This window comes from Onychostruthus taczanowskii, unplaced genomic scaffold, assembly GCF_017590055.1.
Source record: "Onychostruthus taczanowskii isolate IOZ18803 unplaced genomic scaffold, ASM1759005v1 scaffold65, whole genome shotgun sequence".
NCBI lineage: Eukaryota > Metazoa > Chordata > Aves > Passeriformes > Passeridae > Onychostruthus > Onychostruthus taczanowskii.
The window spans coordinates 4595061-4621834 of NW_024504233.1; the positions used below are offsets into that span (position 1 = coordinate 4595061).

Here is a 26774-nt window from a genome sequence, read left to right on the forward strand (position 1 = left end):
AAGAATGTAAACATCTGCTTTTTATAATTCAATTCCAGGCTTATAACTTGATTAGGATAAGCAATGTTTCTACATGATTTATTTTCCAGTCACAACAATGCACAGTTTTAGCAGCAGTTTGAAGATTAGTAAAATAAGGATGGAAACTAATGAGGTAAATCCTGCTTCATGGTCTACCTTTCTGAGCTGCACTGAACATTGTGCAAAGGCTGGGGATTTCCCTCCCACTTGGTTTTTAAAATGATGTCCTGTAACTCCCCACAGTGCAGGAGGCAGCCCATGGAAAGGAAGCTTAGACAGCAGCACTGAGGTGAGCTGGAGCAAAGGGAATTTGGCTCGTGACTCTCTATGAAGCCCTTCTGTGTGGCATTGGGTCAGGACTGAGATTTCCAAAGATGCCTGCTGGGACATTGCAGCATCCCTAACAACTGAGGCCTGAAATATAAAACCTCTAATCTCTTCCATGGCCTGAGCAGAGTTAAAACTCCACTCTGGTCACTTCCCTTCCATTGTTTTCCAGGCTTTTTCTTGCACCAGAAAACTGACAGTGGCTGGTGTCATTGTCCTGGTCACAGTCTGGAGTCTTTTCTACTCCCTTTAAACTATTAAATTTAGGGATATGCTCATGGGAATTGAGGAGGGCTTCAGTAGTAGTTGTGGACGTGTAACTGAAGCCAAAGGACAGCCAGGGCGGTAGCACGTGTCAGAGTGATTTCAGTCTTGTATCACATTTCCAATAATAAAACACTAAAAATCACAGAATCCCAGAACAGTTTGGGTTAGAAGAGACCATAGAGCTCATCCAGTCCCACCCTCTGCCATGGGCAGGGTCACCTCCCACCATCCCAGGTTGCTCCAAGCCCCGTTCAGCCTGGGCTGGGACTCTTCCAGGGATCCAGGGGAGCCACAGCTTCTCTGGGCACCCTGTGCCAGGCCTTCACCACCCCTGAACGGTGGAACGACACACAGGGAACGATTCCTTCCCAATACCCCATTTAACCCCGCTCTTCTGGGACGAGCCGGCACCGCCACCCTCATCTGCGGCAGGTGCGGACACAGACCCCGGGCCGTGAGGGACAGGTCCTGCTGGGGCTGGCCGGGGCGGGGGCGGGAGGACCCCAGGTGAGGGAGGGACCCCGGAGGGGAGGGATGGAAGCCCGGAGTGAGGGCGGGACCCCGGAGGTGAGGGATGGAAGCCCGGAGGTGAGGGCGGGACCCCGGAGGTGAGGGATGGAAGCCCGGAGTGAGGGCGGGACCCCAGGTGAGGGCGCCATCCCGGCGTGAGAACGGCGTCCTCGAGATGCGGGAGTGACCCCCAGGTGAGGGCGGGACCCCGGTTAAGGTCGGCGACCCCGAAGTGAGGGAGGGGCCCCCAGGAAAGGGCAGGACCCTGAGGTGATGGAGGCCCCCCTGGTCCTCCCTTCAGGGCGGAAACCCTGAAGTAAGGTCGGCGACCCCGAAGTGAGGGGGAGACCCCAGCTGAGGGCAGGGGCCGCAGCGGGCCACGGGAGGCGGGACCGGGGCGGGCGCCGCCTCAATCCGTCAATCCGCAGCCGGTGCTCGAAAAAAGGCAGCCGCAGCTCCATGCCCAGCCCGGCTGGCCCCAGCAGCCCCGCGGCACGGCCGGGGCTCAGCGCTGTCCCTCGGGGCGGCGCTGCCCCAGCCCTGCCCGGCAGGGAAGGCGGAGCGGGGCCGCAGCCGCGCGCAGACAAAAGCGGCGGCGCTTCCTGCGCCGCGCCTGAGGGGAGCGGGCGGTGGGCGACGGGGTCCGCTCTCCCCTCTCCCCGCTCGGTCTTTGCTCCCCTCGGTCTGTCCCCGCTCTTCCCGGGTCTGTCCCAGCGCTCTCCCCAGTCCGTCCCGGTTTATCCCCGCGCTCTCTCAGGTCCGTCCCGGATCCATCCCCGCTCTCTCCGCGGTTCGTCCCGGTCTGTCCCCGCGCTCTCCGCGGTCTGCCTCCGTTCCCCTGGCCCGACTGGCCCCGTGCCTTTCCCGGCCGCCGCGGGTGCCGGCGCGATGGCTGTGGGTGGGAGCCCCGGGGCGCTGGGCACGGTGCTGCTGCTGCTGCTCGCCCTGAGCGCCCGCGCCGTGCCCGAGCCCGAGGCGGTGCCCGAGGGAGCCTCCACCCTGGCCTTCGTCTTCGATGTGACCGGCTCCATGTACGACGACTTGGTGCAAGTTATCGAGGGCGCATCCAAGATCCTGGAGACATCGCTGAAGAGACCCAAGCGGCCGCTGTACAACTTCGCGCTGGTGCCGTTCCACGACCCAGGTAGGGCATTCCCTGGCTGGGACGGGCAGGAGCCGGGAAGGGCAGCAGGGAGCTTCCGAGGGCTGGCAAAAGATTGGGTTTCCTGCGCTTGCAGGGACTGGAGCCTAAGTATTCCTGTCCCATCCTAGTCGTTCTTGCCGCACGCGTTTCTCTGCCGAGGGCGAGTAACATTTTGCGACCACCACCTCCCTGTTTCTCTACAAAGCTTCCCAAAGCCTTCAGGATAGACTGGAGTGGGCTCTAAGTGCGCTCTTTGCAGCAAGGAGTAGCTTAAAGGATCAAATACTCCCCTTAATTGTTCAGATAGGAGCTGAAGTAGCGTCAGTGAACCGCACGTGGAGTAGTAACGGTGCTGCTGGGTTTTTTTCCAATGCCCTTCCATGGGAGCGCACTTAAGAACATCAGTAATGCAGTTCCACTCTTCCTCTTGTCTTATTGTCCCATGTTTACATTCAGAAACTTGTAGTGAAATGAACATGGTGTGGTGGTTTTTTTTTTTTTTTGTGTTTTCTCCCCCCCCCCCCCCCCCCCTTCTGTCATAAATCGTGTGTTCCTCTCTTTCAGCATCTGTTTTTTGTTCCCCACCTATCCATTTTCTCTGGCTTTCTTCCTCTTTCCTTGTCAAATTCTTCTGGTGACTTGAAGAGGAAATAGGAACAGGATGCCCCGGGCTGGTGGTGTGTGTTGTACTGTGCACACACAGAGTAAAAACTCTCTTGAAAAGAAAAAAAAAAAAGAAAAAATAATCAGAAAGTGGGTCAAAGCCCTTGAAAATTCTCTTTTGGCTTTAGTTCCCATGGAATATCTCAGAATATGCTCAATGCTTAAGAGTTCCATTTTTACAGGAATGTCACCAAAAAAAGTGGGCATCCTCTCTATTTCCTCCCAGTCACAGATAGTTCTGCTTACAAGATATGTTTGCTATTGGTGTAAATACCTTAAACCAAATGCTTAGAAAGTTAGAGGGTTGTCTAGGTTCTCTTTTTTTTTTTCTTACAAAGTGTTCTTCATTGTAGTATCAGAGTGTTCTATGACAAAAGGGTCCTTACTGTTTCCACATTTGGTGTAATTTTCTTTTTGTTTTCCCTCTCTTCCCCCTCTTCCCCAGTTTTTTATTTTGTGGAACAAACTTATATGGGACTTGAAAAGCATCATGCCACAGAAATAAACAAGAAGGGAAAGATTTGGGTCAAGTGTAGAACCTAGAACTCTTTTATATCCTTCTGGAAAACCAAGTTCATCTCTTTGGAGCTCTTTTTCCATGGAATGGCCAGAAAATCAAGAGGATGAGTTAGGAGTGTTTTGGTTGGATTTTCTGTCAATCACAGCTTATCTTCACTTTAGTGAGCAGAAAGGGATTCAGGGTAGGAGTTGATAGTTCTCTTTTTCAGAGTGACTGGGTAACTATTCCATCCACAAGAGCAAGAAGATCTTGTGTGGTGCACTTTTCATTTGCAGGTTTGTGTGGTGGTCCTTTGTTCTTGTGCATCCTCAGTAGAAAGAAGGCTCAGCTTTCTCTCATGGGTAGTCCTGTGCTTAGTTTTATCACAGGCCACTTTCACTTCGTCTGTTTCAATAGCTCCTGTTTTCTTTCTCATCTCATATGTTTTCATTCAGTTTTTCTTCTGCACATTTTCACCTTTTCAGTCCTTTTTTGTGTCCTCCTCACTGTCTTTGCTCCCACTGTCTGTCCAGGTTCTTTGCTTGTATTCCAGCCTGACTCCTTTGACCATGCTTTGCTGTACTACCTCTCCTTGCTCTGTACAAACCTCACCAGCAACAAATCCTCTGCCACCTTCCCCTGCTTGAGTCACATTTTCCCACTCACTGACTCCTCGCTTCCTTGCCTCCTCTCCCACTCCCCCTCTTTGCACAGGAGATCCCTCCTTGGCAACTGTTAGACTTCAGTCAGTGGAGTGACTGAAACTGAGACCTGCAGAGAACTGACCTGCACAGCCCAGAGCTGCTGGCAAACGTGCCTCAGAGTATCCTGTTACACCTCTCTGTGTGGAAGCCCAGCTTCCCTGAGGGGGCCTGACTTCTCTGCATGATGGATAACTTGTGAGGGCAGGGAGCGCTCTCGAAGTGGAGGATGGACAATTTTCAACTTCATTTTGTCCTGGTTTCTGAAAACTATTTATTTGGTCTTTCTCAGAGTTAGAAAGACACACCACAGGTCAATGTCTTGAATTTTATGTATGTGTAAGGTCCAGATGACTGCTGGTTATCTGTACTGTACATCTGATTGTGACCATGCTGAGACACTTGAAAAGAAAAAGCAAGAAATGCTGTTGTGACCACTTCAGTCTCTTTTTTCTTAATCTATAGAGAAGTAACTTTACTCAAAAAGCTCATAAAAATATTGCTTGACAACTATTTCACAGCATCCAATTCGTTTACCTAGCGTTATTCTTTCTGAAGGTTGCTCAACTGAATTAATGAGCATGAAGCTATTTTTTTCACAAGTTGTGTTGCTATTCGCTAAATTCTTCTTCCAAAAAACGAGAGCGTTTTATGTAGTTGCCTCACAGGCAAATTTTCTGGATGTTTTGGTGAGGTGCTGTGGTCCCTGAGGCAGATGTGACTCTACAAGGGGTACAGATGCAGTTGGGGCTCAGGTCCAAGGAACTTCTCTTTGTATAAAGGTGCCCTGATGCAGATACACTATTGATAGGTAATTGCAATTTAAATTGGGTGTGGATTTTGTTTTGAACTCCATTGTTTTCCTGGTTTGTATTTCAGAGTGTCCTTGGCACCCCACAGGGTGCAGCTGGATTGTAAATGATTTGGTATAAATGTAGTCTATTAGAATATGGAAGGATTTTTAAATAACTCAAAGTGTGGCATTGTTAGTGCTGTACTGAGGCACTGGAGCATGTCCATGGAAGGGAATGGAGCTGGGGAAGGGGCTGGAGCACCAGGAGCAGCTGAGGCAGCCGGGAAAGGGGCTCAGCCTGGAGAAAAGGAGCTCAGGGGGGCCCTTGTGGCTCTGCACAACTCCCTGACAGGAGAGGACAGCTTAGTGGGCCAGCTCTGCTCCCAGGGAATGGGGACAGGAGGAGAGGGAATGGCTTCAGACTGTGCCAGGGGAGGCTCAGGTTGGACATCAGGGAAAAGCTTTTCACAGAAAGGGCTGTAAAACATTTGCACAGGCTGCCCCAGGTGGTGGTGGAATCCCCATCTCTGGAGGTGCTCAAAAACCAAGTGCATGTGGCACTTGAGGACAAAGTTTAGTGGTGGTGGTGTTGGGTTGATGGTTGGACTTGGTGATGTAAAAGGTCTTTTCCAGCCTAAATGATTCTGTGATTCCATGATTGTGATGTGCCAATGCATTGGGGTGCGTGATGGTAGATTTAAATGTAGTGTTTTCCCTACTGCACTGGGATTTTGGTGAAACAGGAATACAAGTATATTTTTAGTATCAAACCTGAGGCTTTTGGCACAGAATTATGGCTTATGGAAAAATTTGTCATGGGTTTCACATTCCTATACCCTGTACCATCTGGTGGGATACAGAGAGTTCAACTCTGGAAAAACCTTGTGCTTTGGATTCTACTTTGTGAATAACCATGTGCAGTGCTTTAACAGATTACAGGGATTTTTTTTTTTTTTTATTGTGGGCTTTCAATGCCTAAATGTGATCACAGAACTTCTGTAGATAGTGAAAAGAGCTGTTGACTAAGAAAGCTCTTGCCAGACTAGTGTTCAGTGGAAAAAACTGGTGTGGGGCGTGGAAAATTGTCCCAAATTTAAGAAGAGTTGGCACAGGAAAATTTTGAACTGGAGCTAAAGCTGAAGATCAGCAAATGCTTTTGTAGTTGCGTGTTGTGGGTCCTGATGTCCTACTAACTCCCATTGTATCCTGTGGAAATGGGATTGGACTTGGAATGTCTTTATTTAACATCTGTGGCCAGCTTTGCTATTTTTTCTTTATGCCATTAAGGAATTTTGGAATGGAAAATAAGCCTGAGAGGACTAATTCATCCCTAGTATTTTTCTGTAAAGCTAATGGAATTATACCAGTCATAACTCACTCTGTGTGATTTAATCAAGCATTCCTTTAGTGTGAATGGCTATTCTACAGACCAAACTCCAGTAATTAATTAAGGCAAAAGTGAAGGGAATATGTAACCTCTGGACTTCCTAGGGTAGAGGATGGTGTCTGCCTGTACATACTCTGCAATATCTACAGAACTCTCAGCATCTCCTGACCCTTTTCTTACAAATCAAATAGAAAACACTGTGAGAAAAGGGGAAACATTAATAATGCTTAGTTTAGATGGGAAAACTTAAGTCACATAGTAAGTGTGTAGGAGAACAAGGAATTTTTTTTCCTTGATCCCACTCCTCTCCTTTGAGACAGTAAAGCTCTTTCCTATCTTGAAGTTATGCACATAGTGAAGTATGTTTAACTGGAGTGTTCTTTAACAGACTGGCAAGGCTGTGTCTGTAACATGGTTAGGCTGCTGAGCCACATACTAGCTTGGATCAAGTTCAGGAGGTCATATGAAAAGTCTGGGAACTTTGGGTTTTGCAGGTTTGATAGTTTTTTTTTAGCAGTTATAATGAAGAAGTAATGTTTTTTCCAGAGGAGGAATTCTGTAAAATTAAAATTAGGCTATTAACGGAGTTAAGGTTTTTCATGCTTCCTGACAGAGAAAGTGCTGTGGGTGTGCAGATGGCTAATGGAGAGGGGAAGGCACTCCCATGTCCTTGCTGTGCCCTCAGCTGGATGGTACCACAGATGATGTCACTGCCTCTGCCTCTCACATCCAGCTCTCCTGACAGCCCTTCTCCCGTGTGCTGCCCTGCACTTTTGCATTCTTCTGTCACTTGAGGTCTTTGATCTTGGGCTTTACTCTCAGATTTATGGATGTCTAAACTTCTCAGGCAGAGGCTGAATGTGTGTAAATCAGTTGGAGAAGATGAAGAGTGGCCCTTCTGGTATAGCCTGAAGAAGAAGGGCATTGTCTTCAACATTCTCTCTGTTTGCTTTGTGGAGTGGAAGAAGTGCTTCAAGACTTGTTATTAGAAGGAACAGGAGCATGGCTGTGGAGAAACACTACTCCAGCAGTGGTTTTCAAAGCAGGGGGAAAAAGTTTAAGGGAAAAGTGGTATTCTGTACTGGTATCTGAGTTTGCCCACACCATGGAAGTGGTATGGGGGCAGCATGAGAAAAGATTGGTGTCACAGCAGCTGTGGCTGCCCCTGGATCCCTGGAAATGTCCAAGGACAGGTTGGACGGGACTTGGAGTGACCTGGGAGAGTGGAAGGTGTCCCTGCCCATGGCAGGGGTGAGCCTGGATGGGCCTTAAGATTCCTTCCAACTGAAGCCAGCCTGTGATTTTATGATTTTAATGAAAAGGGAGACAGCTGAAAGAGGGAGAGGAATGCGATCCTGTGTTCCTGTCCACATTCCGGAGGCCTCCTTACCTTCCTTAGTAGGTAAAACTGCTTAAAACTGTTTGAAAACTATCTTCTATTTGAACTAGACAAATTATTAGGTTTCCCAGAAGAAAATTGCTTACCAGTGAAGTTTCTGTGGGCATATATTTTGTGAAAACTGTGTACTTATCAACTGTGTACTGGTTTTGCATGACCTGGTTTTTGGTAGCAGAGATGTCACAAAGATAGCTCCTATGAAAAGCTTCTGGAAGCTTCCACCATGTCCAGCAGAGCCAATCTCTAATGGCTTTGAAGCTGGACGTGCTGCTGGCCAAAACTGGGCCAATAAGAGAGGTAACGCCTCTGTGATGACGTATTTGAGAAGAAAATCAAAACAAAGGCATGGGTTTTTACTGCTAGTCAGAGAAGAGGAGGAGGTTAGCAATAAAATTCACTTTGCAATCTTCAGTGTGCCCTTGAAGTGTTTTCTCCCAGTCCTTATCTCAATTCACAAAGGCTTTGTTAACTTTTTTTTCCTCTCTTTTGCCCAGCTGTGGCAGGAGAGGATGAGCAAGTGACTCTTGTGGGTGCTTGGCACTGGGCCAGTGTCAAACCACAAGAGATAGAGGAGAATTCCCTTGATTCTCTTTGAAAAGAGTAAGGTCAGAGGCCAAAAAAATTATGCTCTCCACTTAATTCAAGTGGAGAGTTGAATGGCTTTTATATTGCTACCAATATTGAAGGTGGGAAAAAAAGGTGCTAATTTAGGAAGTCTCATCTCCCTCTTCTTCTGATGGATCACAGAATACCAGATTAAAGCTGGTGACAGCCAATCTGTCAGAGCAGTGTTTTGGTGGCCTCGAATTTGTGAACATCCCATCTGACAACTCAGGGATGTGTAAGGATTTGGGGTTTTTTGGAAGCTGGTTTATTTTGGACTTGGATGCACAGTGACAGCAGTAATGAGCGCACGTCCAAATTCAGAGTTTTTTCCTTGGTGTTTTAGGAGTGCAGTGTAAAGGTACAACTGTTCACTGCTGCATTGCTATGTCTGAGGGCAAATCATAAGCAGACTTGGGCATAATAACTGGGAATTCTGCTCTTTTGTGCTAAAACTGATGAAGTATTGCTATTAATATTTCACAAGTGACAATTTCAATGGGAAGTACTGCTTCCCTAAAGCTCAAAAACTGCTCAGTGTTGTTACCACTACCAAGTGTTACTGTTGCTGTCATCAGGTGAGTGGCTGTCACCAACGCCGTGTGAGTGAACAGCTCTGGGCTGATAAGGATGAAGTCTGAAGCACTTTAAGACATTTCCATCTCTGAGGCTTCTGGGATAACTGTACTGAGAGTGTGGGAAATGAGTGTTTGAAACCTTATTGTCGCCCTTAACCGAGACATTGTGATATCTATAAAATGAATACCCTCTGATTGCATGGACGTTTTCTTGTTCCTCTAGAGGGATTTATCTGGGGTCCCTCTAAAAGTAGCTGCTTATATAGATTAGAGAAGACAGTAAGTATTGCCATTGCCAGAAGCTCCAAAATCTTCGAGGCAGCCAAAATGTTGTGACATGATCCAAAAGTCTGTTAAAGCATCACTTACAACTTATTTTTCTGCTGTCTTAACTCTGCATGTCCAGCCCAGAAGGTATGCACAAGGATGAATTTTCCCTCTGATTCTTGAATCCTTCTGGCAAGGGGAAAGATTATTCTCCCTGTTTTTATTTGAAGATACAGTAGAGATTATTTCCTTGGGAAAAAAATGATAATGCCTCAAATACATAATTCTTTTCTGCTTCAAATTACAAATTATTTTTCATGTTACATTTGAAATTGTTGCCTACAGAATTTAGAAGCTACTTGTTCTATTTTGCTTTGCTCTCTTCAGCTCCAAGTGGTTATAATTCCAAGGAAAGCTCTGCAGCTCAAAACCAATGTATTCCAGTGCTATTCTGTCCCTATAATTACTACTGATGTCCTTTATCAGGTAGCCTTGCTGTTTGTTAGCAGTGTGCAACTTTTCCCTAGAGCTGGAATTTGCATAGAGGATACTTCATCTGTTGTGTCCCTTGTAAAAGTCACAGTGCCCTTGTTAACTCAGCTTTTAGGTACGTGATAATTCACAGAGAGATCTCCCAGTTTCTTAACCACTTTTTGAGCAAAGAAACTTCCTCATTCACCTTCCTCTCTTCTTTCCTGCACTCTGAATTTATCTCCCAGGGGTTACAGCAGCTTGTATTTCACACAATCACACAGAGAAGCCCAATTAATCCTATTCATGGCTGTAATTGTTTGACAGTGGCTACGGGTCTTGATGGGAGCTCTGTGGTATGGAAAGCAAAGAGCAATTTCTGCTGCTGCATGCATCTCCTGGATTGGTTTAAATGCACACAAATCAAATTCCTACTGCTGTATGAAAAGCAGATATTTGATGCAGATTCTCAAGTACTTTTTAAACCATGAATAAGCTGTCCCTCCCTGAGACTGATACAGTGTCCCGTTTTCACCTGGAGAAAGCAACTATTTTCTGAGTCTGCATGGTAATGAAGTGAAAAAGGAGCCATGAATATTGTATACATCTTTATCTCACTTTAACTGGGGCAATAGTGTTCACTGTAAAGAGAATTGTCACAGAAATATGACAGGAAGTTGAAAAGGTGGCCAGGGTATTTTCCTCTTGAAATGCCGAGTTTCCTCTTTTCAAGTGCCAATCCTAGGGGAAAGAGGAAAAAAGATGTCTTTGTGGTGGGCAATCAGAATCATGGAATTGTTAAGAAAGGTTAATTGTTAAGAGGTTGGATGAGACCTCTTAAGATCATTGAGTCCAACCACTTATCAAATGCTGCCATGTTCACCGCTAAATCATGTCCTCAGGTGCCATATTGACAGGCCTTTTGGACACCTGCTGGGATGGTGACTCCTCCACTGCCCTGGGCAGCCTGTTCCAGTGCCTGGTGAAGAAATTTTTCCCAATATTCAATCTTCCAGGAGCAATTTGAGGCTTTTTCCTCTCATCCTATCCCTTGTTCCCTGGGTGCAGAGCCTGACCCCCTTGGCTGCCACATCCTGTCAGGGAGTTGTGCAGAGCCAGAAGGTTCCCCGTCAGCCTCCTTTTCTCCAGGCTGAGCCCCTTTCCAGCTCCCTCTGCTACTCCTGCAGCTCCAGCCCCTTCCTCAGCTCTGTTCCCTTGTCTGGACATGAATTAATAGTGAATGAATGCCTTTAGGAAAGAGAATGAAGGAAAAGAACTACCCAAGACCTGAAAACTGGTGAAACTGACGCTCTGATCCTTAATCCTTGCTCTGTGTGCTGCACTGCTGTCCAGCAGTACTGACTTGATTAGGATGAGGCATGAGGCCATGGCCAGGTGCCTTTTGAAAGCTGTTGTGTGATGCAGAGGTGTGCTGTGTGTTACCTGCAGAGAGTGAACAGTACCTGTCCTGCAGAGGGGGTGTGGAGTGATGGGACTCCCTGTGCTGATACAAGTTGTGTTAGAGCTTTTCTTAACCAAAGGGGAGCAAAAGGAGTTTGTATTGGCTTGGTGATTTTTTCAGTGCATTATGCAATGTTCATTCTCCATCCTGCTGGACCAACTTGTTAGAAACCTTAGAGCTATTTCCCCTGTACTGTGAAAACAGGGAATGGTCATGACCCAAAGGCTGCCAGAGCTCCAGGAGCTTTTGGACAATGCTCTCAGGCACAGGATGGGATTGTTGGGGTGTCTTGTGTGGGGCCAGGGATTGGACTGGATGATCCTTGTGGATCCCTATGAACTCAAGATACTTTGTGATTCCATGACTTGAGGTCCCTGTTATCTTTTTTCTTGTGCTTTATCCTTTGTGTGTGTGTCAGAGGCTGCTGAGAATTCACAGTAGTGTGGATTCCGCTCAGTGGAGGATCTGGCTAAACCAGATTAAGGACTATGGAAAAGGAGCAGATATTTCATTTAGTTAATGTACTTTGAATGTGGCTTAAAGCCTGGCAGGAGGAACCCTTTAGACAGAGAGCCCTCAGATGCCAGTTGGTATATATTTTCCAGTCAGTGATTTAATTGTTGGCATATGCTGTGGCTTTGGTTTTGAAGGAGACACATGCATCAGAGGAAATATTGAGAACATATGTTCTTCAGTTTGCAAATGGCAAAACAGTTTCTCTGTTGAAAGAGAGTGATGGTGTTACTTGATCAGCTCACCATGCCTTGGTAATCAGCAGTTTTGTTAGAAGGAATAGGATGGATTCAATGAAATATGCTCTGGGCTGGCTGCTTTTTGTGCTTCATTACTCCAGCCAGGGAGAATGTTTTACCCCTCACTTACATTGTTGAACATAATATGTTTTTTATAACTGGTGCTGGTGTTTAGGATTTCCTGTTTGAGGTGTGCTGTTCTGAGATCAGATTTACAAGATCCTTCAGTGATGCTGGCAGTGAATTCATGCCATGCAGTTGTTGTTGGGTGAACTCCGGGTCCAAGATTTGCATTTTGCAAAGGGATTGTTTGCAGTGTTGCATTTTTAAGGGGGATCAGAATGGTTTAGGTCAAGCATATCCCCTTGTGGTCTATGGTTAAGCTTCTTTTGTTGCTTTTTGAGGAACATGGGCAACCTACTCTTTGGTAACTGGTTTTGTCAGAGGAGAAGCACAATGACTTCATGTTTCTGAAGCACTTGGATGGGATCGTGTTATGTCAAGATACATGAAGCCATGGCACTGACAACAAGATTAATCCCATTCCACTTCAGGCACCTCACTGAAGACTCTCAGCTGAGGGGCTGGTGACCCAGAGGCTCTTTCTATAGATCACAAAATGAAGCTGGCACCTTAATGGAGCTGGCACCTTAATTAATCCCCTGTGAATTTTTAAATACTCATTGGAGATCTCATTTGCTTTCACTGGCTGTAGGGGAAGCAAAGGTTAGTTCAGTCAAAGCCCTGAACTGAGAACATAGGAAGTTAATTGAGAGGCTTTCTGCTTTCTCACATTCTGCACTGGGCTGACTGTCCACATAACAGTCCCTGAGGTTTGTTTCACACCTAGGTTTTCATCTACCACATAGATACCAAGGGCTCTCAGGGTGGGGGGAATAGGTTATTCCCACATGGTGATTCCCTGGCTCCCATCAGCAGCTGAAGAAGGCCCCTGTTGGGTAGCCCCAGCACACCCTGAGGGCTCCTGTGAGCCTGCTTTGCCAAGGGCCTTGGTGCATGTCTGATCACGGGGCTGCTCAGGAGCTTGTGCACCTCCTTTGCCCTCTCCACAGATTATTGGCAGGGTTTGAACCTTGGGTGTTCGGAGCCCCCTGTCTGTGTCAGCTAAAGGAGTGACGCTGGCGGCTCTGAGGCCAGTAGTGCCATGGGACAATTCCCAAGCAGGAGCTGGGATGCGCCTGGTGCTGTGCACTGCCAGTGTAAACATGCCGTGTGTGTTCATGCAGCAGTGTTAACCTGCTGTTCCATATCCCTGTGCTCCTCCATCTTGATTTGCTTTGGCACCTTGGCTCTCCTCTTCACTCTGACCGCTTTGCCAAGTTGTAGCCCTTCTCCTAAAACACTCCTAGCCTAGCTTTCAGTCTACAGGCATTACTGGTAAGATATATGCATTTTTGGAAATGACATATTCCCAGACAGTGAGCCAGCATGCAGCAAACATTGCAACCACCCAGAGAGAACTGAAAGGGTTGAATTCGCTGTCAGTAATGTGTCCCTGTTAGCAGGCTCATCCATTCTCACTGGAATAGTGGATTCCTTACTGTTTGCTCTTGGGAATAGGCCAGTAAGCGTGTGATATAGGTACAATGAATTAATATTATTCAGCTTTAAAAGCCAGTTTCATGTAGGCTGATACACAGTGGAGCCAAATATCAACTTTATAGGATAAAATTACAACCAGCAGAGCAATAAGAGGTAACCAAAGCAGAACAGTACCTCAGTTCTCAGCCTGGAAAAATGCTGGTGAAGTGGAGTGAGTGGGGGTGGGTTTGCAGCATGGAATGAAAATGAAGGAATGTCTTGTGTTGCTGTAGTTCCTGCTAAATGTCTGGGCTGTTTGCTCGGGATAGCTCTGAGCTGTGACTGTACGTTACTGCTGGACTCCTGCCAGCTTGTTTAAATTAGATTCCTAGCCCGGGGGCTGGGGTGGTCAGCAGGAAGCCATTGTAATTTTCATGCCTTGGACACCAGTGTATTTTCATGAGCTGAAGTGAAGTGTCTCTGGGGATGCTGAATATCTCTGAAACATTTCCTGAGTTCTCTTAAGCTCAGCAATGGTATGTCCGAGTCTGTTTTCCAAAGGATGGAGCTTTTTGTTTAGTTAGTGAGGTCTTAGTTCACTTGAGTAGTGTGCTTTTGCTGTTGGAACTTAGTGAGGAACAGAAGAAGAGGAGGAAAACTGTGCAGGAAAAATGATGGGCTCTGTCTTACGACAGCTAGGAGTACTGTAATTTCTTTTATGCCCACATATTAATTTGTGTTTCTGTTTACTGAAGTCTTCATGAGATTGTGACTTCAAGCTACTGTGTCAGAGCCAGGTTTTTAGGCTGTGAATAGGGGAAATGTTTGAACAAGCATACAATTTTAGGTAAAACAGCAATAGCTGGAGCACCCAGGCAGAGAGCCTGTAATTCTGCCCATCTTTGGGCAGATCTTTTCCCATTTATTGTTACTTACACCAATACAATAGTGGTGTGATTTTTAATTAGAGATCTTGAGCATCCCTGTGCACACTAATTGCTGTCAGAAACACAGCAAGAACCCAGGGTGATGTCCCTGATGATGCCCTGGTACTTTGTTGAAATAAGGCATGGTGTGCACTGGCTGGGGTAACATTTTGGGGTAACATTACTCTCCTACAGCATTTGGAGAACATAACACGATGCTTAGGCAGTGGTGCTTGGCCAGGATTGTTTACTCCTGATTTAACAACATTCCACTTAAACCCCTGCATCTCAGTGTCTTAGTATATTTCAGATATCTGTGTGGTTGGCTTTGTTTTGTTGGTTTGGTGGTTTTTTTGGGGTTTTTTTGAGTCTTGGGTTTTTGTTTGTTTTGTTTTGGTCATGTCTTTCCCTTTTTAAATTTTACATAAGCTGAAACAAATCACAGGGAATTCATGTGACCTACCCCTGAGTCACAGTTCTCTGTGTTAACCACAAAACCACAAATCACTTTTTTCTCCCTGAAATGTTTATTCCTTCTTTTCATTTCTTTCCTAGTCTGTCTGACTCCTCATCTTTTTATCTTCTTTGTCTCTGTATTCAGCCCATCACTTCCTCAAAATTTCCACTGACCCTTTTCCCTCAGAGGTTCAGTGTCCCTTCACAGTACTCCCCTCCATATCTGAAGATTTCTTGGCAGTCTGGAGTTATGTTTTGCATATACACACTGGATCGCTGTGGTGAAGTGTGCTGGTGCTAAAGAGAATATATCCTTGCTCTGAAAGAGGTGCTGTGTTACCCACAAAAAGGTTTGTGCAGAGGAACACAGAATCACAGAATGGGCTGGGTTAGAAAGGACTTCAAAGACCATCTAGCTCCAGCTCCCTGCTATGAGCAGGGACACCCTGCACTAGTTCAGACTGGTCAAAGCAATCCCTTCTTCTGTCACTCCAAGCCCTTGTCCCAAGTGCCTCTCCAGCTCTCCTGGAGCCCCTTTAGGCACTGGAAAGGGCTGTAATGTCTCCCTGGAGCCTCCTCTTCTCCAGGTGAACACCCCCAGCTCTCCCAGGCTGGCGCCAGAGCAGAGGCACTCCAGCCCCGGGAGCATCTCCATGGCCTCCTCTGGACTCTTTCCAGCAGGTTGACATCTCCATGTCTTTCTTGTGCTGAGGGTGGAGTCTCACCAGAGCAGAGTCGAGGGGAGAATCCCCTCTCTTGACCTGCCAGGTGGTGTTTGCCTCAGCCTGAATGAGGCTGCTGGCTAGGACACATCTCATTCCCACTTCACATGTTGGCCATGGGAGTGAGTACTTTTGTAGATTTTGTTCTGGGTCAAAATTTGACCAGCTGACCCTGATATTTTGTTTTCTGAAATTTTGCTGAGTCCATTAAGTTACACTTTCCTAAAGTTGTAACTGTAGTGGACAGAATAATTATTGTTCTGCACTGCTTCCTGCTTCCCTCTTCTTTAAGGTCATGGCTTTTTGTGATCCCCAGCCATTAGTGCTGCTTGGCAGTCCCAGATTCATTCCCAAGCAGTCCAGGTTAGCAGAGGCTGAAGAAGCTCTTCAGTCTGGGAGATTGATTAGAGTGCATGAGCCACCCTGGGGCTGAGCAGAGCAGGTAATGGCTTGTGTTGTGGTGGTTCTGGCCAGCAGGACTGGCAGTGGGCTTAGCTGGCAGAGCTGCAGCCAGAAGGGAGCATCCCTAGTGCTAGTGAGGTGGAAGGATTGAGTTACATGGGATATGTGTATGAGGGAGAATCTGGACATTCTGTGAATGCTGACAGTGGGAGAAAAATGAGGCTGCTTTGTGTGTCAAGCTTTGTTCTCGATATTCCTGCCGTTGCTTATGCTTAGGGTGTGAAAAGTGGGGATCATGTCATTGCTGTAAAACGTTGGCCCTTTCTCTGCCTTCTAAAGTTGATTTGAATGTCATTCTGTTACCCAAATGAGCCACGTCGTAGGGAGATGAAAATAAGAACTGTTGGCTAAATGGCATTTTGAATAATTGGCAATTTTACCACATCAAACACATCTTTTAATGCCTTGGTGGTTTGGCACAGCCACCAATATGATGTGAACCTGTGGCTGGGACTTTGTTTAGAGGGAAGGCACAGAAATACTCCTCAGTCTAGAGGTGTATGATATGGTCTGGAGCTGGAGCTGCACCTTAGGAAGTGGTAAGAGTCTGTATTCCTTTCTGGAAAGGACACATTGGAGGCAACTGAAGAGATGCTGTTGCATTCCTGCTTTGTGGGGATGAATCTTGGTTCATCTCAAACTGTCCTTTCTACAAAACAAGAAAATAAGAAAAGCCCTGAATAAGTGAAGCGTGTTTTTAATTAACTCATTAATTTGCACAAATCTTGCTTAGAGGTAGATTTGAAGTACATAAAACTTTTCGCTCTATTGAGAATTTTGACTGTGGGTATTTATAGGATAACTCAAGTCCATCTCACCTTGTGTTGTTTAATGTTAATCATTAAACACGTGCTTAGTTACTTGCAATGAAATGTCCCATTGTGTAGATATAAAAGCCTTTTTTCCCCAGTTTGATATTCTGTCTCTGATCAAGTTTTGATCTCAGTTAACATGGAGTAAATTCAGAGTAATTCCATTATAGTCAGTGATGCTAGTTTGGATTTACACCAGTACAACTGAGCTCAGAGTCTGGCTTTGGTTGTCTGCCATCTTACTTTGCTAAATATTACATCCTTCCCAAATATCCTTTCTCATCTTGCCTTCAGACCTTGCTGGCTCCTCCTACTTTACCAAATTCCAAGAGTAACAACATAGGTGAAGTTTACTTGATGAAAGATTGTTTGAGCAGGGTCTGGTTTTTATTAGCTCAGCTGGTTTTCATTTTTTCAGCCCTGTTTGAAGTCTGATTGTGCTCAGGCTAGGATCTGGATCCATCCTGCTTTTCCTACTTGACTCAATTTTGTCCATTAGAAGTGCAGTGTTTTAAATTACAGGGTGCTCCCCGACATTATCGTTCAGTAAGAATTATGTGCCTCAGTGATGTTTTAAAGCAGTTTTTAACTCCAAAGATCAGAAAAAAGGAAAAAAGAGTACCTTAAGGCATTACTGCTAATCAGAAATATAACGTGTTTGGAAGGGCTCAGTAAATGTGAGATGTGAATTTGGAGAATGAAATGAAATAAAATTTTCCCGGTTTTGTTGATATTTCCTTCGTAGAGGCATACACTGAACTTCCTTACAGAGTATTTTAATTTATCATGTGTGAAGGACAGCTGGAATTTCATCTAGGCTATTCTGTTAGTAAATAGGGTTTATTATTCAGGTTTGCAGTTTGGACAGTTTTATCTGTGTTTGTGTAGTTTAGCTGGACACTGGGGTCTTGGGCCTCGTAATCATTCCAGAATTAATCCTTAACATTTGTCTTAACATTTTTACAATTGGGCTTATGCTGGTATAGTATTGCTACATTCACGTGGTGATAAATAATCCTGCCCAGGATATCCAGCCCCAGCTCTAGGGATAAAGAAGAGATAGGAGACGGGAAACGCCACCTCATTTAGTTTGGAGACCTCAGGCACAAAGTTAAGCAAACCACTTTGGAATGTTTTTATATATATATATATATATATATATATATATATATTCTGTTGATTTTGATACACTTTTCACATATCCTTAAGAGTTTTCCTGAGTGAGGCCTGAAGATTTTCCTCTGGCAGCAAAGGTGATTCAAACCTGAGCCATCCTGCCATAATCATTTGGATACCATTTATTACTGCAGATGCCTGAAAAAGATATTCAGGGGAGACTGGATGACTATCTGTGCCTGTACCTGAATAGCTCCTGAATTCCATGAAATGACAGTCTTCACTGACCATTTCAGTGGGCAGTTGATACAAAAAAATGGTGCCTTGAGCCTGCCCAACAGGCTGTTGTTTGAAGAATTAGTGATGCCTTGGAATCTTTGTTCCTTGGCCACCAGGTTCAGGAAAATTGCCTTGACTCTCAGTGTATGCAGGAATTCCATGTTGGTTGTTCACATTCCTTGTGAATGTCTTTAAGACACTGGAGGGGGGGGCAGAGAGAGTTTGCAGCTCGAGCACTGAGCAGCACAGCAGGACAAAGACAGGACCAGTCTCTAAGGGAAGGATTGAAGACAGGCTGGGAGAGCTGTGGGAGTTCACCTAGAGAAGAGAGATTTCTGGGGAGACCTGAGAGCCCCTTCCAGTGCCTAAAGGGCATTCCAAGAGAGCTGGAGAGTGACCTGGGACAAGGGCCTGGAGGGACAGGAGGAGGAATGGCTTCCCACTGCCAGAAGGCAAGGTTAGGTACTGTGGAGAAGTTCTTCCCTGTGAGGGTGGGGAGGCCCTGGCACAGGGTGCCCAGAGAAGCTGTGGCTGCCCCTGGATCCCTGGAAATACCCAAGGCCAGGTTGGATGGTGCTTGTAACAACCTAATTCCACCCCCAAAGCAGGGGGTGGAATGAGATGAGCTTTATGGTCCCTCCCAAACCCAAACCATTCCCTGATTCCATGCCATTCACTGGTCTCATCCTCAGTGACTCTACTTGCTGCAGCAGCTCAGGAATTAGCACTCACCCTTCACTTGTGTTGACTCATGAGGGGAGTGGTGACCCGACCACTTCAAATATCCAGTGTGAGCTGTCAGACCGTATTTGAAAGGACTTGCCAGTTCAGAGAATGGGTTTTCTTCCAGACACAATGCAGACCCTGAGAAAATATGCTTTAGATTGACCTACACAAACAGTGCAAGTCAGGTGGTAACATTGATTTTTGGAGCTTGATGGCTTTATGGTCACAGATCCAAATTCCCCAGAGAAGATATCTTTGTGCTCTGTGTTGTATAAACAGGCTGAACGAGTTTAGTGAAAACAATCATCATGGTAAATGCTTCCGTTTTTAAACTGTAATCATTCTTTTAGAGTAAGTTTGGTAATTATTTAGCAATTGATTATTTCATTGCCCTGTGAGAGTTCCATGTTTTTCCAGTAGTCAGCTGAGTACATTCCAGTCTGTTTGGGCTAGGCCAGATGGAGAGTAAAACTGGGAAATACGATGCTCAAGACAAATGAGTTAGTTTAAATTAATTTGTATCGAAACATAAATCGTGGCATTTTTTCAAACAAATTTTACAAGATGAGTGAACAGAAAACAAGGTTTTGCCTAATGCATTCTTGTTTAGCTGATTAGGGCAAAAAAGTTAATGTTCTCATCCTCTTTCCCTCCTCCCTCTCTGTTCACATCTGCTTTTTGAGTTAGTTTGGAGCATGCTTGCATTTTTACACTAGTAAAACTCCGTGGAATTTTACAACCCACAGATAATATTTAATGTTTCCCTCTCTTCCACAGCGTCCTAAAAACTACTGAGCACTGAAACCTGCATCAAGAGCAGAAATATTCTGATGCCTTTCTTTTTTCTTCTTCCAAAGCCCTGAAACAACTTTCTTCTAGCTACTGAGCTCCCGTGGTTCTGAGGTGTCCCAGCGCTCCCGTGGGCTGTGCTGTGTCTGTGGGTCAGTGCAGGGGCACTGGGCCCATGTGGGGAGGTGATAGAGATCTGCACAGCTGGGATTCTGCTGCTGGGCAGACAAGGCTGGGCAAAGCTGCCTGGATTAGCAGCTCCCCAGTTAAGCTCTCGTGGATCCTGCTGTAATGAGCTGCCCGGAGTTCTTGCTTGCTCAGAGGAGTTGGCAAAAGGCAGCGTGGTTGTAAGGGAGCTTGTTATAAACGACTCAGACCCTGAGTGGGATAAGTTATAAAAAGTTTTATTGGGAGCTAATAAAAATACACAAAGCAAAAGGGAGCATGGCTCGATGCCAGGGGCTCATTCACAAAATGGTGGCTCCGCCTTTTATACACCTGGGAATTGTATCAGCAATATGAATATTTATGAGTGGTCATACATATTTTAATATTCTTCTTATATGTACTTGGCCCCTCCCAAAGTCTGCCAGTTGACCCTCCTCCATTGTCCTTTGGTGGAGACTTCCTCACAACTTGCTTGGAGGTGAGGTGCCATGCCAAGTTCCACAAGGGACAAGCTTCCCCCATCCCTGGCTGTCCCATGCAAGGGGCACAGCCTGGCCGTGGACACTTCCAGGAATGGGGCAGCCAGAGCCTCTCAGGGCAAGTCCTTCAGCTTGCTAGGGCAGCTTATCTGCTTTGAAAACTTCTCATACCCTCAAGGGTTTAGGTAGACTCTGAAGAAAGGACCTGATGAGCTTTTTAGGATTCCGTGTCCTGCATGGATCCAGGTCACACTGATACAATGACATGTTCTTGAGTTCTTGGCTGAGCTACTGGTGATGAACCCTCACAGCTGCTCTTTCAGAGCTGGAGAAGCAACGTGAAGTTCTTCCTGAATAAGTGTTTGGCTCTTCAAGCTTTGGGCTTCTTTCTGGTCTTTTCTCAGTTGGCATTTGAAGCTGTATTGTTACATAAGACAGGAGGAAACAGCTTCAAGTTGCTCCAGGGGAGCGTTGAACTGGTATTAAGAAAATTTCTTCCCTCCAAGGGTTGACAAGCATTGGAACAGGTTGCCCAGGGAAATGTCACCATCCTCGGAGGGATTTAAAAGCTGTGTGAATGTGTCACTTGTGACATGGTTGATGGTGGCCTTGGCAATGCTGGGTCAATGGTTTGACTCAATGATCTTAGAGGGCTTTTCCATCCTAAATGACTCCATGATTCTCTATTATAAGGTGTTTTGCTATCTGACTGAGGTGTCATTTTTATATGACAAATGTCTGTGAGCAGAAATGATGCTTAGACATGGATTGGGGGATTGTTTACATACCACAGAGTTTACGTAAGTCAGTGAATGTGCAGATTCCCTTTCCAAAGTGACAACTAAACGTGTGTCTTGCAGCCAGACCGTCAGCAGCACTGAGTGTAAGACTTCTGTGCAACAGGATTCATTTACCAGATAGTCATTCTCCGGGCTTGTGTGACTACTGTGGGGAGAAGTTCTGGTTTTTGGTTCCCCTGGCAGATTAAAACCATGAAGTGAGTGTAGTGCTGCAGAGGGGGGGGAAGAGCCTCTGTGCCTCTGTGTAGATGGCTCCCAGAAGCCCAGCTCCAGGGCTTGCAGCCTCTCTTAGAGAGGAGAGCTGCCAGGGAGCCCTGTGTGCGCTGCTGGGCCAGACTCAGAGCTGGGAAGAACCAGAGGCAAGGCATTCTGACTGCTGTGGCCCATGGAGAGCGAGGAGACATATGAGACCACTGTCACCACTGAGCTATTCTGGCAGTGTGGAGACACTCTCAGCCTGGCCCCACTCCTTTCCCCTGGGTTGTGCTGAGTGTTCCAGTTTCTCAGCCTTGCTTCTCTAGACTTCCGCAAGAAGTTTATCCCTTACTTGAATGGTTTCTGCTTAAAAATGTTTTTCTTGGTGCCATTTAGAAAATGACACAATTACAAATGGTACAGGCAAAAGTGAAGGGATGGGAGAGAGCTGCTTCCAGCTGACTCGCCAGTTACCAAAGTAAACAGTGCTGTAATGAAGCTTTTGAGAGGCTCGTCTGGCCATGAAAAACTTGCTATATCTTTCTTTTAAAATCAGCATTTCAATCCAAACCACATATTTTTAAAAATAGAAGTAAAATGTTTCAGTATCTTCTTTTTCCTGGGTTGGCTCTGTCAGATAAGCTATTTTGCAGTCTTATTTTCTGCTTCTTTTTCCCAATGCTTTCTTGTATAATAGAGTCCCGCAACAGCCCAGGTTAGAAGGCACCTCAAAAAAATCATCTGATCCAACTTCTCAAACAGACCCTCACCAGGAGTAAAAAATGTGTCTGATAGGTAGAAATAGAAAATGAATTATTTAGACTCTTCACTGTTTAAGTTAGTAATAGATTTCTAAAAGACCAGGAAGTTCATGTTAACCTGGAACACCAGTAACAACCCTTCTTTGAACTTCCTTAAATAGGTGTTTTAATTTCAACTAATTGATGCCTCTTTATTCACAGCGGTATTTGAAGCATCACTGGACCCTTGTTAGAGCCCTAGGGATAATATTCCCAATTGGATGTTGTCAGAGTGAATAATTGGTGTACACGGACAGTGTTTTCTGCTGTAACATTCCATGTTCTGTCAGCTGCACATGGATTAGTTCTGTGAAGTGGAGACTTAGCTGGAATGATACAGAGATTTGAATTTACAGTTGTAATGCCTGAAAGGACAGGGTTGGGGTTTCTAATGGTTTTACACTAGTAATCCTTTAGCAATTCACTTTATAGTGAAATACTTGGACGGGAACTGGGGTCTTTTCTGACTGAAATCAGTAAAAACTCTGTCAGTTACTTGGAAAAAAAAGCAGATGTATTTCTAGTAGTAAAAAGGAAAAAATACTTTGGGTACAGAGTAACCTTATGCAGAATGTCTGAATTTTGTACTGAATGTGACACTTCTTTCTCCCAGCAGCTGGCGTCAGATTACGTGATTTTTGTTATGTTTGGAAATCTGCATTCTCAAAGGATGGCAGCTGGATATATCCTAAAGCCTTTTTGAATATCTAAATGATGATGTTCATGCACATGTATGTGTATGTGTGCAGGCACACACAGGTCATCTCCTAGAACCTTGGTTTTATTCTCCTAGAATTTTCAAAATTAAACTTTTTTCTTTCTGCCTTGTGTTCTGTCGAGAGACAGTGAGAGACAGGTAGTTTGGTATGAAAACCAAGGGGACTCTATTTAGTAGTGCTTGAATTATGCAAGTGTAGGTAGGTCTGTGTTTAGTGTCTATCTTTTCCCTTTGTTTAGGGCTAATTGAGTAATTATGGGGTTTGCTGATACTTTGCTGAGCAAAATTTTATTAGTGTTTCAAGGATTGTGTCTGGCATCTGTAGGAATTCTAGCTCAGTCTTTACTTTTTTGTGTTTCTTTTAGGGAAAACTTACCACACTGTGTTTGAGCTTCATATCCAACAGTGGTGTTTTTGTCCCAGGCCATGTAACTCTCTCCACCCAAAGAAGCCTCCCGAGACCCATTTAAACCTAATACATCATAGTGCATCTCTGGTCAGATGGAGAGCTACCAAGGAGATCAGGGGGATGGAGCCCCTCTCCTATGGGAAAGGCTGAGAGCATTGGCTTTGATCAGCCTGGAGATGAGAAGCACTGTGGTGACCTCACTGTGGCCTTCCAGCGCCTGTGGGTAACTTACAGGAAAGATGGAGAGAGATTTTTTACAAGGGATGGAGGGACAGGACAAGGGGGAATGGCTTCCTCCTGCCAGAGGGCAGCATCAATTCAGTGTTAGGAAGGAATTGTTTCCTGTGAGGGTGGGGAAACCCTGGCACAGGGTTCCCAGAGAAGCTGTAGCTACCCCATCCCTGGAAGTGTCCAAGACCAGGTTGGACAGGGCTTAGAGCAACCTGGGCTAGTGGAATGTCCCTGCCTAAGGGATGGCACTAGAAGAACTTTAAGATCCCTTCCCACCTAAGCCTATGATGATTTAAAGTAAAATTGTCTTTTACCATGTGGAAGCAAACCCCAACATAAACTTGTTAAAGAGTAGGATAGGGCTAATATGGAAACGTACTCTGGGAGGTCTTTGTGTTCCCATGGTCTTTTGGCACTTTTAAAGACTGATGGACTAGTGCCATAGTCTCCATAAAGCTTGTTAGGAGAATGGCTTCTTGAAGAAAACACTGACTGCAGCTTTATTAATAACTGGGGGGTAATTACCCCTGTTAAGTACTATTCCTGCCTTGGGACTTTGGTTTGTGCTACATAATGGGGATGTAGAATGTTTCCCCTCGTCCCAGACTGAGCAGGACTGGGTTATCCTGCTCCCAGGATGCCCGGCTTGCTGATGGTGACTTTATTTGCTTACAGAGTCTGCTTTTGTGTAGCTGTGGGTTCTGAGTGCACTAGTAGTTCCTTATCCTTTGGGAAAGCAATGCAGCCACACTTTCAGCAGGAAAGAGCCAGTTGCTTTTCAGTTTGCTGGTGTCTCAAGATCAAAAAGCTGACTTGGCTTCAATAAGGTAGCTCTCTCTGAGGATCTTCCAAATCTCTTTGAAGGAAATAATCTGGAAATATAATCTTCCAAGCAGAAGAAGCTTTTAATTAGCCATTGTTATATAATTAATCTATCCTGTAAATAAAAGAAGCTTAGAACTCTTTTTGCCAGTTAGCCACTGGACCCCTCTTATGGCGAGGTACATTTGGGGACACAGTGGGAGCCCGAGTTCCATGAAGAAGGAGAAGGAGATTTATGGATGAGGTTGTGGTACCCTGCAGTGCCAGGAGGCTCCCGACGGTGGAGCTCGGATATTCCCAGTCGACAGCGGCGTGGACAGCAGCTCAAAATCAATCATGCTAGATGTCACAGTAAATAAGTTCATTTTGTAATGCAATATTAAGTATAAATTGTGAATTAAAAATTGTGTTTTAAATCCTTCTTGATTTGATTTCAGCATGGTAAGGTAATTAATCACAAAGCAGCACTGTGAAATGGGTAGTTGCATTTGTTCCTGCCCGATTCCTCAGTGCACGTTCTTTATCCAGTGCTGTTACAAGTGTAGAAGGAACAGTGCCAAAATACACAGACCCAGAGATGAGACAGAAATAGACCTGGACTGAACTGGAGTTCAGTCTGGAGAAAGAATTTAAAGAGCATTATGAACTGAGTTTTACTCTGTTCAGCCTGTTGTTAACAAGGGGAAATAAACAGAAAGTGAGCTGATGACCTTCTCAGATGTTCAGTGGGAGTTGGGAGCACGGGCCAGCCCTGGGATCCAGCGCTGCTCCCAGGCTGGACAGTAAGGAAGCTGTGTCTGCAGTCCTTATCAGCTGTTTGTCCTTTACTGTAGGCTGAGTAAAGCAAATTGCTCAAAGCTTTTCCCCCTTGTGTCTGCTCATGCCTTTTGTTGGAAAACCAAAGCAGCCCATGAATGCCTGCAGTAGTGGCAGTGCTGGATGGGCAAGCACAAACCCCAAAGCTCCGGGCATGCAGGAGATGCAGGAGAGCACAGGCTGCAGTCCTGGATGTACTCAGTGCTGGGATGGAGCTCAAGCTCTAGGCTTGGATGTCAGGGACCACCTAGTTGTAAGAGCTTCCCATAATCTCCATGGCTCACTCAGCCCTTGGCCTCTCTCAGGGCCTGTCAGCCGAGTTGCCAGCCGTGGCTGTGTGTTGGGAGTTGGGCAGCCATCCATGGAGGGCTGGCCAGAGGCAGCAGAGTCAGCTCAGACACGGCACTGTGGCCCTGCTGGGAACAGACCTCCAGGCTGTGCAAAAGGCAGGGAGGCAGGAACGTGGGGCTGCTCCAGATTTCAGCATTCAGTATGTTTGCTTGTCCCCAGAAAGGAAAAAACCTTGCTTTGTGTCCTTTTTTTGGGGACATTTAATAGCCACTAAAGTCATTACTTTGAATCTGAACCACATGGACTCAAGTTTTCTGGTCTCTTAGCCCATAATTGTGCACCAGCAATAGATAAAAACTTCTGGCCTCTTAGTGGAGCTAGGAGAGATGTTCAGATGGATTACTTCCTTAGAACAATAATCAACCTGTGTTTCTATTTCATTGAAGCTATCTTTTTCTCATTTCCAGCCTATGGGCGTAGTTTTTTTGATTAGGATTCCTTGGTTAATGTGATGTGCCTCTCATGCAAAGGGCTTGAGAAGTTCCAAGACTGTTTTGTGCATCACCCATTTACGAGAGCATTTGAAGCAAATCTGGATTTATTTTAACCATCTGGGTAGAGGGGGTCACTCTCCACGCCCTGTGGTTTGTGTCTGTAGTTCTCAGAAGGTGGAGTTAACAGTGTGCTGGGCAAATCTGTCCCTGATTTTTATTGTTTCTTACTGCATGTGGTTAATAACTTTAAGACAACTGCACTTGAGGCTCGTAAGCTAAACTTAGTGCTTGTTGCAATAGACAAAAGATGAGAATAATAGATTTTGTCCACTCTGGGTCTCCAAGTGAGCTTTCTTTTCCAAGAAATGAAGCATGAATAATGCTTTTTTTTGTCATTGTTATTTTTCTTAAAAATAAAAAAAAAGTCATGAGCTCATTACTATTAAAACAATGGGAAATAACAACACAAACGTGATACTTGCTAAGGCACATTGCTAGTAAAGCTTGTGTTAGATCTTTGGTCACTGATTTTTCAGCCAGGCTCTGGCCACTGTCCTGAGGTGAAGAGTTTGGTGCTTGAGGGTGGTGGCCCTTGCAGTCTGTGAGGATGGAGCTTCATCAGTTTCACTGGTGCTGGTTTGGACTGCTTAGCAGGGCTCTGCAATTCCCAGGATAATCTATCTGGTTTGTCTGTGAACAGCCAACTCATGAAAAACAGGGTGAAAAACTGTGAGCAGTCTGACTCCTTCCTGTCTGCTGTTACACTTAGTAGTCATAAGTCATGAGGCTGAAAAATGATTTAAGAAATATAAAAGTGAGTGTGTTAAGGAAACGTGAGCTTGCTGGGCTGGTTTGGCTCATTTCTCTCTGGTTAAGA

General features: G+C 45.5%; 1 protein-coding gene across 1 annotated transcript in view; it reads left to right on the forward strand.

Moving 5' to 3' along the window:
- The first annotated feature begins 1628 nt into the window (after positions 1 to 1628).
- The window catches only part of HMCN1 (hemicentin 1), a 165486-nt gene continuing 140340 nt past the window's right edge, over positions 1629 to 26774 (forward strand). Inside the window, exon 1 of the mRNA XM_041420752.1 lies at positions 1629 to 2269. Coding sequence (XP_041276686.1) covers positions 2014 to 2269 — 256 coding nt within the window. The 5' untranslated portion in view covers positions 1629 to 2013. The remainder of the gene's footprint in view (positions 2270 to 26774) is intronic.